Source organism: Phoca vitulina, unplaced genomic scaffold (assembly GCF_004348235.1).
Source record: "Phoca vitulina isolate PV1807 unplaced genomic scaffold, GSC_HSeal_1.0 scaffold30, whole genome shotgun sequence".
Lineage (NCBI taxonomy): Eukaryota > Metazoa > Chordata > Mammalia > Carnivora > Phocidae > Phoca > Phoca vitulina.
The window spans coordinates 13,507,676-13,526,562 of NW_022589733.1; the positions used below are offsets into that span (position 1 = coordinate 13,507,676).

The window sequence follows — 18,887 nt, forward strand, 5'->3', positions numbered from 1 at the left end:
TAAAATGGCCACCACTCAGTTTCTAGCAACAATTGCTAGAAAGTATATAAATTTAAAAGCCAAAATTATGTTTCTTTGAAAGGTCAGAAGGAAGATCATCCTGTTTGCTGGTTCACTCAAATTGTTCTGACTTCATGCCCGGTCCTGCCAGCCATGATACCTCAGCGAATGCCATGTGTCAGAAAGAAAACACACTCCTTGTCAAAAAAAAGCAGACCTGTGTGATCAGAAGCACCATAAAAGTATGCATAGGCCCATCTGTCCAGGGGCTTTAAGAAATTAGTCTCTTCCTAGTAAAAATCAAGCAATGGACCCAAAATCCTTTTCTCTTTCTCATTCTCTCTCTTTTTCTGTCTCTCTCTCTCTCTCTCCCTCGCCCTCTATCTCCCTATCCTTCTCTGATTCTCTTCATCTTCATCTTCACTCTATCTTATTTTTTCTCTCATTATTTCTGATTCTGGTGGTTTTAAATTTTTGGCTCCTGTGAAAGTCTCTCCGTTTCTGTTTTCTGTGTCTAGGCTCTTTTATTAGGTTGTAACATTTGTAATGTGACTTTCTCTCTGTAATTCAGAATTTTGGTCTGATGCCGTTTGCTGTGTGGCTCTCTCATTTGTATCTCTCTGACCCGTCTGATCATCTCATTCTGTTTGTGGGTATTTCTGTGTATTTGGCGGGGGAGGGGGTCCTCCATGTTTATTGTTTGTTTTTTTGGCTTCAACTTGTGGAATGGGGAAAAAGCCACAAACATTGAAATGCATTCCCCATAGTCTAGTTGGGACGTGGAATTTGGTTTCAGCTATTAAAAAAAAAAACAAAACTAAGAACTTTACGTATGAGTTTAATGACAGGAAAAGCAGAGAAGAGGAGAGAAATAGTGGCTGTGATCAATAGAACCAGCCATTGCAAATGTCTAATGATTTCTGAAAACACCTCACAAGGCTGATTGTAAATGTTCCTGCAAAGGCAGGGATACAATCAGAGGATGAGCTCTGCCAAAGCAACACTGCTCTAAGAGAAACATAATAGGGCACACACACACACACACACACACACACACGAGTATGACAAAAAGCAAACTGCAATGAGAAATTCATTTATACTTTTAGATTCCCAGAAGCACATAAAAAAATAAAAGCAAAGAAAACTCCACTATAAATAACCCTGCCACATTCTAAATAAAGCCCTTGAGTGGCTAGGGAGTCTGACTTGCTTCAAGGAGTTATAGGATTTGGTCATTTTTAATAGCCGTGTTTGCTTTCTCACCAAATTACTTCTCCTCAGAGAATCTGCTAAAGGCACAAGGGAATTATTCTCAGTGGTCAAAGTGCACGGGTAGCAAGAGGACATGACCAGAACTGTCCAGAGGAAGGTCACCATAGTAAGAGGCAGGGAGGAAGAGATGAAACAGAGAAGCCTATATCCCTTTAGAAAAAGACCCTTGGAGTTGCAAGAGGAATCAGGGAAGTCACTGAGGAGAGAAAAGTACATTATAGATCCCACCTCTGGAGCCTTGGTAATATTGTCCATCAGCTCAGTTTCCAACGTACAGGGAATTGTTAATAAATTATTCAGCATTAACACAAGTATTTCAAACAGTTAGAGGGAACAAGCTTTTTGTCTTCTTTTAGTTCCTGTCTAGCATACAGGAATTTATTTTTTATTCCACTCAACCATTCCACTCTTCTTTCTGTTTGGTAATTCTCAGTTTAAGAGGAGTCCACAGAATTGCCCAGTCATGGTCAAAGGTCCCAGTGAGCTCTCTAATGTAATGCTACAGCTCGAGTCATGCAGAACTCTACCCAACTCAGGAAAAAAAGCTAGAATCATTGCACCACAGTCACCTAACCAATGAAAATTTAATTCAATGCAAGTGTCTCAATTTTCTCATCTGCAAAATGGTGAGAATAACATCTGTAAAAATATTTAAAGCACTGAGCAAGATGCCTGAAGTGGTCAATACAAATATTCTCCTGCTACTCCCTCTCCATCATTATTCTCTTACTTCATTATAATTATTTTAAATGTATATATAAAAATGAAAAAGCAAAAAAGACAGATATCACACTACCCTGTATGAGGAGGCTAACCCACAAATCACTTGGTACGTGACACCAGCCCTGCCCAGACCCAGACTGTGGCAGGTGCACCTCTCTATAAAGGAAATACAACAGAGCCACCACATGCATAAGCTTCAAGGATATTTTTCTTCTCTCAAGGGCTTTATATCCACCTCCCTCTGCCATGAGCAAAACATATAGAGATGCATGCCAACAAACAGGTATAGTGGTTTTGCAATCAGCTAGACATCTCTAAATATATATTCAAATCCTACTAAATTGTACATTCTAGTCATGAGACCATAACTTGATTCCCTTCAGTGAGACTCACTTTTCTCATCTGCAAATTGGGGTGGCAGCTGAGCCCACTGAGCACCTCCCACATGGGGTTCAAAAGAGACCATGCGTTGCTGTGGTTACAGGAACAAGCTCTGGGGTCATCATGTCCACACTTGACTCCTGGCTGCATCACGTACTCACTGTGTGTTTAACCTGTAACTGCTAACAGAAATAACTCTTCCCTTGAGCTCTCCCAGTCTGGCAATGGGGATAATGATGCCTTCCTCAGGGTTTTTGTGAGGCCTGAACAAGCAAACTTTATAAGGAATCTACCATATAGTAAACACTCAATAGATATGATCAGTTTATTGTGGTTACTTAAAAATCTCCTTTTCTCCCCCACTTTCACGTCCCCGCACCATGTCATCAATCTCCCAGTCTCTGACATAGATTCACAACAAAAAGAGATCTATGCAACACAGCTGGGCTTTTTTAGGATTAGAGAGAACTAGAAATATGCATCTAGTGTTTTATTCCCTGCTGTTTCCCAATATCCCTCAGCCCTTCTGATGAGGCTCATTTGGATTCTGCTATTGTCTCCCATGGAAGCCCAGTGACATTTGATTCTCTGCAGATTTCAGAGCACATCTGCCACGTTGTGGTAAGTACATGCAGAGAAAAAGGATTCCATGGATCTGAGCAGGGGGACGGTTCCTGTTAAATAATCCAGTTTGAGGGGTCCACAGACTGTTGCCTCCGCCATCACCTGCAGGAAGGAGGAGTTCCATCGGCAAATTGATGTCACAGCCTACAGTACCCGGCACCTACCACATGGGGTTCAAATGAAATAAGCTGTGGCTCCTACCCAATACCTGGCCTACAGCTCTTCCAAACATCAGTCCCCATGACCCATTTCTTTAATTAAGTGGTATTCCAAATTTACTCAGTCTGGATACAGAGGACAAAAAGTATGATTCATGCTATCCTGGGATTGACTGACAATTGATGGGATGTGTGTGTGTGTGTGTGTGTGTTATTTTAATGCTTTAATGTGCATAGGAATTACCTGGGGAAACTGTTAAAATGCAGATTCTGATTCAGTAAATCAGGTACACAGAAGGTGAATGAAATTCTGCATGTCTAACTAGCTCCCAAGTGCTGCTGCTGGTCTGCAGACCCTCACTTTTAGTGACAGGAATGTAGTGAATTATAGTTCTCTTCTCAGATATAAGATCTAAGAGGACTCCTAAATGTATTGAAATGTTAGGTGAGGTAGTAGTAATGAGAAAGCATGCCCACATCTTAACTAAATATTCCAATATTTGAATACCGACAAGACTGTCTTTACTCTATTTCAAAATATTCAAAGACTTAGTTAGGGACAGGCACATACATGACCAAATTATGCCAGGGAGGTGAAGGGGGCGGGGGGGAAAAAGAGAGAGAAAGAGAGAGGGAGAGGGTATAGGAGGTGCATTTAAGGTAGCTGTAATGGAAATGATATTGTGAAAATTAATAAAAGGAAAGTGCACTAAAATGGAGTCAAGAGGCTCAACAGGGAGAGCTCTTCCACCCTATGACTCATGGTCAATTGCAGACTCAACAGGAAGAGATGGGCCTTGCACAGGGATACTACTTTACTATCCCAGCAGGAGGAAGAAAGGTTTACCTCCTGTCCCAGCAACAACTCAGCCAATAAAAAGTCACCATACCTTTAACTCCCAGTTTACTCCAGTCAACTTCTTGTTTATAAGGGCCTTTCTAGCCTAACCCTCTCCTCTATAAAAGAGTTACCTCTCCTTTGTTCTCTGGACTCACCTATGGTGTTACCGCAGCTTGCTCAGCCTAGCTTGCAATTCTCTTTTATTCCCAAATAAACCCATCTTTGGCCGGTAAAATAACTGGCAGTTTTATTTTTAAGGTTAATGATATGTATGCAACAAAAATGCTAAACTATTAAAGAAATCACTGTCTAGAAAACGCACATACCCAGACTAAAAGAAACCCTGTAAATGCTGTAACGCTTTTAAAGAACAGGATTCCATAAATATCTTTTCTAGGTTATTCTTATTTATTGAAAAGTTACAAGCAGCATGCAGGCTGACTACAATACTTGAACATTACACACACAGTTTCCCATTTCAAGTTCAAATACAAACCCTTTATTTCTGGTTCGTATTTGATCTGTCTCATAGTAATGACAGTCATTTAAGTACATTTAGCAGTATAGCAAAGCTATGGCTATACTTTCTCTCTTCTTGGTGTTGTAAAAATAGTTAAATATTTCTAGCTCTTTAATTTATTAATTGATGAGACTGTCCTTCCACGTATTTAAATAAGATTACATTTACCAAATGAGATTCAAACTAATAATGGTCTCCAAGAATATGCTATGAATAGACAGCACTGATTTTAAGAAACATTGAATGTTATAACATTGCCATCTTCCTCTCATTTTATAATGTGTTATAATGTAATAATAACATACCCTAGAAAATAAAATGGGTAAAATTATGAAGAAAAGAAACTGATAATCCAATCACAAAAACTGGGGGAGAAAGTTTGAATATATTGGTATATTTCCTTACAGATTCCACTTTATTCATATTTGGTACCATTATTAATATGAGTCAATATCATGAATTAACTTATTTGTTTTTTATATGGGTTAAATATGTATCATTTAGTCTTATGCTTTTTTCAATTTGGAAATTTTTTTTTTTTTCTTGTCAGAAACAATGGGTAGTGCTTATAAATATGATTAAGGATTCTTCCTACATTAATTTTTAAAATCAAGAGTACTGCCATTAGCATGGGTGAAAGGGGGGTAACTTCAGAAAACAAACAGCAAAATGGTGAACATTTCTGAATATGGATGATGAGGGTGATCAGTACACAGGGGTTCATTATTTTTGTAAATGATTGAATATATTTATTTTTTCAGGTGTACCTGCATGCCTTAATAGATATATGCCAGGTACTCTGTTCATATCACATATGCATTTTTAATTATAGTCTATACACATTTTATATCTTGTTTCTGGTATTTCTTCAGTTGCAATCCTGTCCCCATGTTATAAATCTAAATAATTTTTAATGATTCAGAGTATTCTGCTATGTGAATATACGAGGAAAGCTTTCTTGGTTGTGCAGCATTTATGTTTCCCCAATTCTTCCCTATGAGGTTTAGCTTCATACTTGTGATAGAAATCAGTGCTGTGTTTGCTTTTTTTTTTTTTTGATACTGATTACCTTGTTGTCACTTATTTATAAAACAGGATTACAAAATCTGGCTTTTCACCCATCAACATATGACCGCAATCATTTGCTTCAAGTGGGAAAAATATACCTGCCTCAATGAGATGACCCTGAGAAGATTGAGGATATATGCAAGACTTCTCTTTTAAGAAGTTTCAGTGAATATACTTCTTGGGGTATCTGCAGAGATAAGCACAGATTATCCATCCTCTCACCTGGTCCCTAGGTATGGAATGAAGCAAACAGGGTGAATGTCTGGAGCTACACAGAGAAAGGATTAGGAGATGATTTGGGACTTTACTCATGCACAAACTCAACTAATAGATACACGTGGGTTTGTGCATGCGTGTGTGTGCGTGTGTGTGCATTTAGAGTTTCTGCCCATCTACATGACTAATATTATTTCATTTATTTATATCAGTGTCAAAAGATGTCCCAAAGCTCTGGGATGCCTGTTATTTCCAAGTCGGGACACTGGGCAAGAGGCAAACAACACTCGTTGTTTCGCCAGATTGAGACACGCGATGCTGACTTGAATTCCTGCCAGATTATTGGTGCACAGGCTCTGTCTGAGTAGGCAGAGGCTTCAAGGAACTGACAGTGAATTGTTCTCGCAAGGCCGAGGATACAGTTTGGCTGTGGCTGCGTAGCCCAGTGCTCTTTACGTGCAAACGGCCGGCAAAAATAATGGCATGTCAAGTGCAATTTTCTCGCCAGCCGCTGACACCGTAAACTGTAATACAGTGTAATTATTTGGCATCCCGTGTCCTTCATACTAAGCACCACCCAAACGATTTCCAAGTTAGAGAGAAGAGGGAAGGTTAGAAGGTCAAATTTAAAGAGAGAAAATGAGTCAGTGCCTTGGAGGGAGAGAATTATAAATAGATATGGCATCACCAGCGGTAGAGTTATATCCAAATAAGGAACTGCTCAGAAGCCCAGGTAGGAGGGAAAAAAGGAGAAAGAGAGCAGAGGAGTTTATGTAAGAGAGAGGACTGAGGATAGATCTCTGACCACCTGGAGAGCAAACTGGTTTTTCCCAAAATAAAGCAATATGAGGAACTGAGGATCACAGACCACAGAACAAGAGCTAAAGGAACCCAGGCAGAAAATCAATAGATGCTACGCTCATTTTTCTTATAGTGCTTTCTTTTCCTGTTCCATAGGGATTTGTATCTTAAATATAATTTCATAATCCACTCTCCCATTACAAGTGAGGAAACTGCCCAAGAGAGGCTATACCACGTTCTCTTCCAGCTCCTCTGTAGCAGATGTGAAAAAGAAAGAAGTCAGGATCTCCAAGAGATCCTGCCCATCCTTCCACCACGATTCAAAGATTCTAGCCTTAGTTCTCTGTCTCAGTAACCCTGACCCTCTCTTAAAACAGTCTTGCACATGCGACTGCCTCTGCTGGAATGCTCTCTTTTCATCCCTGCACTCACTCAGCTGCTCTGGTTATGTATCTCAGGTCACAGGCTGTTTCCGTAGGCAAGAGTCTACATCCCACAGAACAAACCAGCTTCCTATGTACGTGCTTCCACAGAATCATATTCCTTTACTTCACAGTGCTTATCTCTGTTTTCAGGACTATCTTCCTAATGTCTGTCTCCCGGCAGTACCCCATTAGTTCCACGTCAGAGAGGGTGGATTGGCATTTGCTCAGAGCGGAGAATCTACTGGCCACAATGCTTAGGAGACAGTAAGTGCTCAATACAATACACATTTGTAGAATGAGTCGATCAGTCGTCCTTGTGACTCACAGCATAGGGCTCCCATGATGACCTCAAGCTGTTCACCTCGTGTGAATTTCATCCAAAGGACATGATTTTTTTTTGGTCTTAGATGCAAGATTTGTGAAAATCATGGGTTTTTTTTCTCTCTCTCTCTTTTCTAAGACAAGAACACATAAGCATATAGGACAAAGGGTCCCATGTACCACACCTTAGTATCTGCCAGAATTGGCAGAGAAAGTCAATGCTAGAGGTCCTGTGCAAGGCGGAATGCTAAGGATTTACGTGTAGAACAGGCTCTGAGCCACGTGTTCCACAAAGAACTAGAGTCAGGAGTGGAGTCTCTCCGGCTAATATTTGTTTTTCAGAAATTCAGAGAGAAGAGTTCTGATGTACCTTGTGCCATAAACACAAACCTAAGCTTGCAGATGGATTAGAATACAGTGGGATCACCATCTGCTCTGCTCCATGCCACTGGTATGGGATGGGGTACAGCCTCCACGGTGGGGATCAGGCAGTCTGCTCAGAAAGAGTTGCTTTAACAAGTTATCCATTATTACTAACTCAAAGAAAGAGTTTGATTTGTTTTTGAAGATTTATTTATTTGAGAGTGAGAGCTCGCACGAGTCGGGGGAGGAGCAGAGGGAGAAAATCTTAAAGCCGACTCCCCAAAGAGCCCAGCGTGGGTCTCAGTCTCAGGACCCATGAGAGGATGACCTGAGCTGGAACCAAGGGTCAGACACTTAACCAACTGAGCCACCCAGGGGCCCCAAGAACGACTTTTAAAGTCAATAAGTAGGAACAATGTTTAAACTATCTAGCTGGTTTAGAAAATACTGATATGAAAGGGGACTATGAATGTAATGCATGGTCGGTCCCCTTCATTGAGAAACACCACTTGTATTAAATCTTACTGGATTTACATTACTTTTTGACAAGTTCTTCCACTATTTAGTTGAATTATTCATTTATTTATGCAAAATATTTACCAAGCACTTCTTATATGTAGGCAGTGGTTCTAGGTTCTGGGGATATATTAGTGAAAAACAAAGGAGACAAAAATCCTTTTTCTTTGCAGAACATGCATTGTAGTAGGAGACAAATCATAAACAAGACAAAGTATACAATATGTATAGAATATGTGAGACAGTGATCATCAGGAAGAAGAAAAAATAAGCACAGTCAAAGGATATGAAATATTAGAGAGAGGACATTTATTTTTTAGACAGAATGGGACAGGGAAGACTTCTCTGTGAATATGACTTTCAACCTCATTTTAATTCAACAAGAAATGTATCACTGTGTTGCTTCTAACCAAGGGGACCCTCAGTAGTCCTGCCCTACCCCCATGACATTGTATAAACCCTCCGTCCAACTAGGGTATCTAAGTTTCCACTCTACCCCGTCTCAGTCTAAGCGACAAGTCATCCTTCATCCTTCCAAACACACCTAAATATCACCTCCACCTAAAGCAACCTGGGACAACTGAAAGGACTCTTCTTTGGGCTCCCAATGTCTTACGCTCACCTGGTGATGTAACTGTCCATCTGTCCACCACTGCAACTACACACACACACACAAAATTAAGAATACAATCATGGAGGCGACTGGGTGGCTCAGTCAGTTAAGCATCTGACTCTTGATTTCGGCTCAGGTCATGATCTCAGGGTCCCGGGATCAAGCCTTGAGTCGGGCTCTGTGCTCAGTGCAGAGTCTGCTTATCTCTCTCTCCCTCTGCCCCTCCCCGACCTTGCCCACGCCTCTCTAAAATAATAAATCATTTAAAAAAAAGAATATAATCATGGCTACGATTACTATGTGTAGAGACTATGCATACATGATTTTATTGACTCTTACATACTCTTATTTATTTATTTGGATAGCTTTTAAAGATTTTTAGTAACTTCTCCAGGGTTAACACTCAGAAAGTGGCAAAAGCAAAGTTCAAACTTCTGGAGAGTGCATCTTGGAGGGCTTGTCCTTTCTCTGCACCTGGCTGTCTACCAATATAGTAAAAACACACAACGGACAATGTGAGGGTGTATGTGAAGCTCTGAAAAGTCAGTCACTCAAAAACTGGCTCTGCCCTTGAGCTTGAACTCAGCTTGCGGCGCCGAGGCCCCTGCCATCGTGATTCACAGGAGGGCCTTTTAAAGAGCAGGTATGCTCCGAAGTAACTAGCGCTCCTCAGCCAGTTCCCGGGGAGAAGCTCAGCGATGAAGTGGTTTCGAGCTGGATGTGGAAGAGTGTGCAGAGATAAAACACCGTAAAGCACCGGTGGGCACCTTGATAACGGATCATCCCCACACTCAGCCTGACTTAACAATCTGACCCAGTCACCTGAAATGTATTTTTGGCTTCACTACAACCCAAGAGCCTCAAAGCCTAAGCTATAATATTACAGGAGCAATTTTCTTTAAGGGGAAATATGTATGACTGGTAATGTTTGCAGCAATTTCTTCAGAAAATAAGTTTAACTCTGATTTAACAATTGTTTGTGAACTGGCCAGGGTAGAGGAGAGAGAAAGAGCTAATTCATAAAAACAGTCATAAAGACTCAGGAACATTTTGGCCATTTCAAAATCTTAGGGTTCACTAGCAACATTTCTGTGATTCAAAGGAGGAATTGCTCGAATATTAAAAAGTCACAAATCGATGCTGAATGCCTGGCTGTTTGCTTCCATCTCTATTACTTAATTTAAAGAACAGAGTTAAAATTAGTCATCAGACTCCTATGAATCCAAAACAAACCCCAATTTAATTACTTTTTCTAATCAGAGAAATATGGCAAGTTCTCCTGGGCATAGCATGTTCGGTTATTTATATTATATGAGATACTATCACAGTGATATACTTTCATAAAGAAATAACTAATACAAACTGTGAGAAAATATTCACCAACTGCGCATGCATGCATGTGCCTGTAGATCCAGAATTTCCTATGGTAGAAAAATGACTTGCCTGAGAGCGGGCTAAAGTTCTAACCATCCAGGAAGTAGCACTTTATGGACTCTGCATTCCATATTCTATAACTCCTTTTTTAAAAAAGATTAAGGGTGTTATTATTTATTATTTGTTTTTTAAAGATTTTATTTTTAAGTAATCTCTACACCCAACGTGGGGCTTGAACTCACAACCCTGAGATCAAGAGTCGCATGTTCTACTGACTGAGCCAGCCAGGGATCCCTGTATTCAATAACTCTTAAGTGCAAATGATGGTTTAAACCCATGGCAGCTAGTTACTAAAATGTAACAGGATATGGCAGGTAAAATTATGGCCGTGGGACTCCCCAACTTGATTCAAACTCAGAACTTTTCTTAGCTCTATGACCTTGTTTTATTAACCCTTCTAAGCCTCAATTTCTGTACTTACAAAACAAACAAAAAACATAGTGCTGGTCAAGAAGCCCATATTCAAAACCCACTGGGCCAGATGTGTTTGGAAATTCAGAAGTTTTCACATTTAGAAACATACGAAGGTACATAAACCGTATGGTGAGCAGCACCCTGAGCAGGAGCACCCTGTATTCCAGCATATTAACGTTTCCGCCAGGAAACACACCAACAGTCAAAGTAATGGGATGCATTATGACTATAAATAGCCTCAAGTCAGTTCTGCTACCTGAGTTCGTATCAGGCATACCAAAAAAAAAAAAAAAAAAAACCTTTCAGAGATTTTTATATTTTAGACATGTGAAAAGAGGTGTGTGGATGTATTTTACACACATATTGTTTGTGTGTGTGTGTGTATATACACACACACATAAACACATACATATATATATACAGAAATGGGGGGAAAGCTATTGTTAGAATCAAATAGGATTGTGCCCACAAAGTGCTCTTACATTAGTGGTCAATACATAATACACACTCAATACTGGCCAGAGTGTGAGCTCCTTGAAGGCAGAGATCATGGTCTTGTTCACTGATACACTCCCATGTGCCTAAAAAAGTGTCATACACATAGAAAGAGCTTATTAAATATTGAGTGATTCATGATATCTCCTCATCCAAGTAGACTAACTATATGCAATGAGAAAACATAATCCTTGGAGAGTCTCAGTTTGCTTTGCCAGACAATGAGGTAGAAGCAGGAATGTACTCAAAAGTTCCCAGGAAAAGACAAAGAGTTAGAGTTAACTCGGGTCTTAAAGATCAATATTTCATTCTCTTCCTATTTTCTTCTAAATCACTGCTTTTGGGAAATGAATAATATTGGCACAATTCACTTCTTAATCTGACTTAGGAAAATCAGCCATTGGCAGGCTTATAATTGGAATTCTACCTATGATGATAGTGTGTGAAGCCTATGAACACTTCTGAGAGAAAAACCGCGTATAGTCTTCAATAACCAACAGTGATTTTGGAAAACACTCATCTACACAAGGAACATTTGTCCAACCTGCCAACAACAACCAAACCAATGGAAATCCACCCATGCACACACGCACACACAGCACTGTCTGAAATTCTGATTGCACACATTTGATCCGATCTGACGATGAATGAACTAGTTTCCTCTTGCAAATTTTACTGAATTACAGTACAAAGCACTGTGAAGCATCCATCCAAGAATTTCCCTTTCTCCGTCCTTCGTTAATGACGGGAAGAACAAACAAACCACAAAACTGAAACAAGAAAGGAGAAAAATCTACCTGCAACTGGAGATACACGGCCTCGAAACAAAATGACACAAATAACATCTTAGGAATTGAGGTCGTAGAAATTCAAACTGAACAATAATGTACACCTCTTCCAAATACTTAAGCTAGAGAAAAAGTCTGGCGTGCAGACTTCTCGTATGCAATAAGAAAGAAAAGCTTATTTGTACATGCATGACCCAAGTATTATTGTACCTCACGGGGTGAGAGAGGTTGGGGAGATCAGCCTTCACTAAAGGACCAGTCTGTGTACATTTAAAACTGTTATGGTGGGATTATCCATATTCCCGAAGAAACCGATAGGTAACTAAACTAACCATCTGGCCTAAAGTACTACAGCTAAGTGTGCCAACAATCCTGACAAGTCTGACGTTAAAGATCTAAAGAGGAGAAACAGATCCTGAAATTGGGATCTGAAAAACGTAGCTTACCCGGCCAACGAGAATCGGTTCAGGTCCAGAAAACTCTTCCAGGACAAACATTTGATTCCAAACCCAGCCTCTTTTGGAGCGGTTCAAAATCCGCTGTTCTTCAGTCAGCCTGTTTAGTTCCAAAGGGGATCCACTCACTAAAACTTGAGACTGATTCATTGGAGCCATGTAAATGCAAGGGGGAAGAGTAATCCATAATATTATTAATGGAGTCCAGAGATCCAAGAGCATTTCCGCTAGCCGTTCTGGCATGGTCCCACCAGTTAAGCAAATCACCATGAAAATGAGACAATTATTTTTTTTGCCTCCGGTCTGCAGCCATCCAATTCATCATGCAGCGCGGAGCATTTACTTACAGCTCTGCGACGAGTTTATAGCACAGGAAACAGACATTATCTACGCCGCTTTTCTAAGACTACGATCCATTGGTGTTCCTTTTCGTTGAAATTTCCTGCAAAAACAAGGAGAGAGAAAGCTAAAGGTCCACGGCAACAGGTCTTAAAACAAAATCACTGCCTTCTAAAAGCACCTAAATGAACAAGAGCAGGTATTTCCCAAACTCTTGAGTTAAGAAAGTGGATCTGAGGAGTCAGAAGGAGGAGATCCTCTTATTTTTTTAAGCTTTATGTAGATTTTAGTATTTATTTTGTACCTATGTTGCTTATCACAAACCACTTAAGTAACAGAAGTTCTTTGCCTTCCTTTCTCCCTCCTCCCCTCTCTCCCTTCCTTCCTTGTCTCTCACGATTCCTTTTTTTTTTGTAATGCAAGTTGGGGCACCTGCAACATAGCACATAGCAGAGACTGCATGCTCCTTCCTTCCTTCTTTTCACCCTCCCTCTCTCCCTCCTTCCCTCTCTCTCTCTTCTGATTTAAAGATGGGTCCTAGTTCACTCTCTGCTAAGCTATATGAAGAACCTAGCCTCTAATGGGTAATTTTTTTTTGATTTACACATGAGAATGGGAAAAGGAAAGTTCCCATTTTTACAGTCTTCTTAGCTGCCACGAGGCATCAGAAGCAATGGTCCAGTTCGGGGTGCAGAGTGCAATTCTCTGCCAGGATGCTAATAATGAGTGAATAAAATTAGAATGCTCCCAGAGAGAAATTCTGTAATGTCCAGCATGTATGCTATAATCAGGATGGTGTCAGGGCTCCCATTCTAAATGTACAGTTGAACAGGAGATTTAAATTATGAAAAGCTCCTTTGGGAATGAAATATAGTAAAAATACAATTTTCAATTGAGGAGATTCAGAAAGGGATGGGCAAAAAATTCCCCATTACCTGAGGTGTCAAATACATTTTTTTGCTTACCTTCAGCGTGGCAAAATGTGTTTCTTCCCTCTCAAAAAAAATTATTTTTAAAGAAATAATGTTCACTGCAGATCCCAGAGAGAAGCCTTGCTGAATTAGATTAAATGGGAAAATAATTCCTCAAGACACCATCGGGATCAGTTTGGCTCAGGGAATTCGTAATGGGGTAGGGAACCTTTCACCCCAAGGTCCCTGGTTCCATTCTGGCTCAGAATGGGAAAGCAAGAAAGTCATTAACATTGGCTGGGACGGTGAGTGGCCTTCGTGAAGCCAGCTGAAATGGCAGGCCCGGATTCCCGCTGCCAACACAGGCCGTATCTGATCTCACAAGATGGCGGGAGGGATCACCCGCTTGTTACCTTCTGCCTGGGCCCAGCTCAATCTCGAGGACTGTATACCTCAAGGGGCCCCACCCTGATGAGTGCCTCCGGCAAGCAGCAGTTGTTTTGTAAACTAAAGAGAAGAAAAGCTTTCCAGAGGAAACCAGCTCAGAGAAAACAGGAGCCAAGAACGACGTCCTCTATTCCCCCCAGAACTGCAGAACACAAAGGGAAGGCCAGCTTTCCTGTAAAGCAGATTTCCACCAAGACCTTCTTCCGTGCCAGTGTGAGGGCAGACTTTTGCAAGCTTCAAGTTTAAAACAAAATTTGAGGAGCGCCTGGGTGGCTCAGTCGGTTAAGCGGCTGCCTTCAGCTCAGGTCATGATCCCTGGGTCCTGGGATCGAGCCCCACGTCCGGCTCCCTGCTCAGTAGAGAGCCTGCTTCTCCCTTTCCCTCTGCCTGCCTCTCTGCCTACTTGTGCTTTCTCTCTGTCAAATAAATAAATAAAATCTTTAAAAAAAAAAAAAAAACAAAATTTGAAAATTCTCAATAAAAGTATCTCCAAGTATTAATATCTTTCTGAATTGCCAAACCACTTACTTATTTAACCAGCATTCACAGCACGGCCATCATCTACCCTCCCCTCTCCTAGACAGGGGGTCGGGATGGTGCTGAGGGAGCACCGTAGTATGCTGCGGATTCTGTTGGGGAGGCACATGAGCCCAGGTTTGAATCCCAGCTCACCCCACTTGTTGTCTCTGTCATGGTGGATGGGATACTTAAGTTCTCTGAGCTTCAGTTTTCTCTTCTGCAAAATGGCAATAATAATTCCTCCAGGCAGGACGGTGAGTCAGAATCAACACTCCTATAAAGCAGCAGGAACCCATGGGAAGCACTCACTGAACTGGGGTTCCTGTGGTTTTCCTAACTCAGACCGTGAAGGTGCTGTTGACATGGTCCCTGCCCTTGAGAGACTTTGGTAAAAAGGTCAAATGAAAGAGCAGAGGGTTCAGCTGTGTGACCTCTATAGAAGGAGTGTGCAAGGTACAAGAGTGACACGAGGCACTCCAAAACCTTCCAGAAGGTGGGATGTGGGAGGGTGTAGGTGGTGCTGGGGAGGAAGGAGAGCCTTATCCTGTCCATGTAGCCTCAGTCTAAAGACTTCTCAAGAAGGGGCGCCTGGGTGGCTCAGGCGTTAAGCGTCTGCCTTCAGCTCAGGTCATGATCCCAGGGTCCTGGGATCGAGCCCCGCATCGGGCTCCCTGCTCAGCGGGAAGCCTGCTTCTCCGTCTCCCACTCCCCCTGCTTATGCTCTCTCTCTCGCTGTGTCTCTCTCTGTCAAATAAATAAATAAAAATCTTAAAAAAAAATTTCTAAAAATTAAAAAATAAACACTTTTCAAGAAAAAGGGTATACTCTCTCCAAATTCACCTTCTATATGACAGGCCATCCCTGAATGCTCAAAAGCCTTACATGCCCCTCTCTTGGACTGAGTGCTACAAAGACAAGAAGCCTGAGTGGGTTTTGAGTTTCCTCCAGCATCAGCCTGCCTGGGGACTGAATTCTAGTTAAAGAGCTGCACTTACCAGTTTTATATCTGGGGTCCAACTACCAACAATAACAGCAACAACAACTATAATAATACCTAACTGGTTTATCTTGAGGATGAAGAGATAATCTTGTTAAAGCAATTAGGAAAGGCTAGAACATATAGTTATTTTTAAATTGTGCCAAATACTCTGAAAGTATATTCTGGCATCTGCTCTGTTAATGATTCTGGGATATGAACATTTAATCCCATTTTAAACACATAATAGACATTTCCTTGATGGAAGCCACCAAGTGGCACTCAGGACGGAATGTGACATGAGGCGTACTCTACCTGAACTTACCAGAATCAGGTGAAAAGTGGTCACAAACTCAACTATACAAATAATTGTATACAGTGACATAGATTTTGTAGTTAGAAAGGATGCATTAATAAAGGAATATATGCATAGCCAAAAATAGTACCTATTAACACAATATCTTACAGTTAGATAAGGCTTATTATGCCTCCCACTGTTTTGTCCAAAACTGAGGCACAGAATTATTAAAGGACTTGCCCAAAAAAACGAAACCACCTCCAGTAAGCAGCAGACCGTTATTTGAATCTAGGTAATCTAACTCTAAAATTCTCTTTCTTAACATAACCCCTTCTCTCATTATATAAATATTTGACTGTGAGGCACTGGAGATGGTCCAACAGGTCAACGCTCTTCTCTTCAGGAAACAAAGAGTTTAACTGGTACAGACTAAGAAATAGAGACAGTATTTAGTGAAATGCGGGCTGAGAAGGGTTAGGGAAATACAGAGTGATGGGTATGCCACTCACCTTGGCAGCGTTAAAGAAGGCTTCCTGGAGGAAAGTGGCATCTGAATGTTGAGAAGGAATTACCCAACTAGGGAACAGGTAGGTGTGAAAGGGCATTTAAGTCAAGCAATGAACAAGAATAAGACCACCGACTAATCCAGGACCTCGGGGAGTTTGTAAATAATTACTTACTAGATCTTCTAATCCATGATCTGAGCATCTGCTCGCTACCCACCAAATTCATCCTACTCATGGTCTCCACAGAGTACCTGTCAATTAGGGTACCCTCTTCTCTGCCAGTTCTTTATGAAGAGGGAAGAACACGTTTGATTTCTCTAAGACTTGGGGGGAACAGAAATATGTGCCATCCCTTGGACAGGGTATGGGAGACAGGTGAGTGCTATTCCAACCCAACTCCTCATTTTTCAGAGAAAGTAGGAATGCTCTGGTCAGTGTCCCGTAGATGGTGGCAGAGCTCTGGGGAGAAGTTATCCCAACTCTACCGAAACCCTTCCTCAACCATTCTGGTCATTTCCACTACCCTCCCCTGCACAGAACTTCTAGCACCCTCATATAACCCTCCCTCAGACTTTGCCAAATTCTTAAATCACTTGTACTATTACTTAAATTTTATTGAAACAGTCTTATTTTTTTAGTGTCTATTTTAAAATGGAAAACCAATATTGTTCGTTACAAAGAGATTAATAGTGAACACTTAGGAAGTGTTTGGATAATATTAAATCAACTCACACACGTACATACGTATGCATATGGCAAATCACCAAGAAAGACTACATACTAATATATATACATACACATTATATGAATACACACAGCTATGTATGTATTTACACCTACTCTTCAAAATAACCATAATGTAAATATTATTACTTTATCATCATTCCCATTTTAGGGATACACAAACTGAAGCACAGAGAGACTGTTATTTTAAATAATGTTTTATTTGCACTTAACTAGATACTGTCAGAGCCTGAGGTCATTTCTCTGTTAAAAAGGAAGACCAGCAACAATTAGACACAAGGGTATGATGTTAAATATTTAAGTGGCTCTCAGAAAGAAAAAAAAGAATCCTTGATTTCCAATTTCCATAATGTAAATACTTCCTCCAATTTCAAGCTCTCAGTGTGGCCACTAACAAGTTCTGGCAGTTCCTGAAAATTTAACAATCAGCTGTGGTAACCCTAGTAAGAGTTCCCTCCCGGACACCCCCTGGGGGAGCTTCGCAAACCTTAATATGCATACAAATCACCTGGAAATCTTGCTAAAATGCAGATTATGACCCAGTAAATTGAGGGTGGGGCCTGTGACTTTGTATTTCTAATCCTCTCTCCTGTGAGGGCAGATGCTATGGGTTTGAGGATCATAGTTTGAGAAGCCTGGGGTTTGAGCAAATAAGATCATTTCCCAACTCTGACCTTTTCCTTAAAATAACAAAAGGTTTACTGGTGTGGTACCAAGTCATTTCCTCTGTGCTCACGCACTGCTCACCATCACTGTGATAGAGTACATACATATATCAGACTTTGAGAACCCCTGCACGGATAGTAGGAATGAATAGAAGGGATTTTGTATGATGTCATAATACCCCCCCAGCGCACACACACCCATATGTACTTTATGCATGGATTGGTAAAACTGTCCCACTAACTGAGCTGTTCACATGCACATACATGCTATCAGGGGGTAGTGAGACTTGGCCTTCACTTCAGCGAAGGGTGCCTTGGAGAGTCTTCACTTGGAGACAGATGAGATTCTACTGTGACAATTAGAACCATACTATTTATATTGCTTTCACCCTCTGCCACAGGCAGAGCTAATGTCCTCTTTGATGATCAGAAAATAGCTTTATAGGAATTCTTGAGATGCAACCAAATGTTACGTCACTGTTATCAGAATAAACATTGTGAATAGTAACTCCGTACATAAACTGCTTAACTCTATGCAAGGAAGAAGAAATTGAGCAAGGTTGTAAAGCTTGGATAAAAAAAAAAAAATCTATTTTTAGATTTTCCAACCACAGTATGTATGTCTGGCCAAGCAATCCACTTTATTATAATGCTGCTGCATTGATTTACACCCAGATAGTGAGATGAAGAGATTTTACAGTCTCTCTGGAATTCTTACAAGAAAGTCTTTAGAATTTTCCCCTAAGAAAATATCTTCTCTTGGGTAACAGACTTGCAATCTGACTTTTCATTCATACACACATTTTAGAGATAGTTCTAATTACAGCCTGGATCTTACTCTGCTGGCCCCAACATTTTTTTAAGGTGAACTTGGTCAATTGTCAGATATGTTAAGTCATTATGCAAAAATATACTGCACTATCGATTTTGTAAATAACGTAGATTAAAGTTCCAAATGGTAAGCCACACACAGATAGGTGAAGTCTAAAATAAAAATGGGCTTTTACAGACACTTTAGGATTCAATCCAGCAGATTACAGTGGTTGACAGGAAA

General features: G+C 40.7%; 1 protein-coding gene across 4 annotated transcripts in view; it reads right to left on the reverse strand.

Annotated features, from left to right (window-relative positions):
• Window positions 1-18,887, reverse strand: part of CDH8 (cadherin 8) — a 363,546-nt gene that overhangs the window by 334,690 nt on the left and 9,969 nt on the right. For all 4 annotated transcript variants that reach the window (XM_032424146.1, XM_032424145.1, XM_032424144.1 and 1 more), the window contains one exon: window positions 12,420-12,870. In XM_032424146.1, the coding sequence (XP_032280037.1) occupies window positions 12,420-12,698 (279 nt within the window). In that variant the 5' untranslated portion in view covers window positions 12,699-12,870. The remainder of the gene's footprint in view (window positions 1-12,419; window positions 12,871-18,887) is intronic.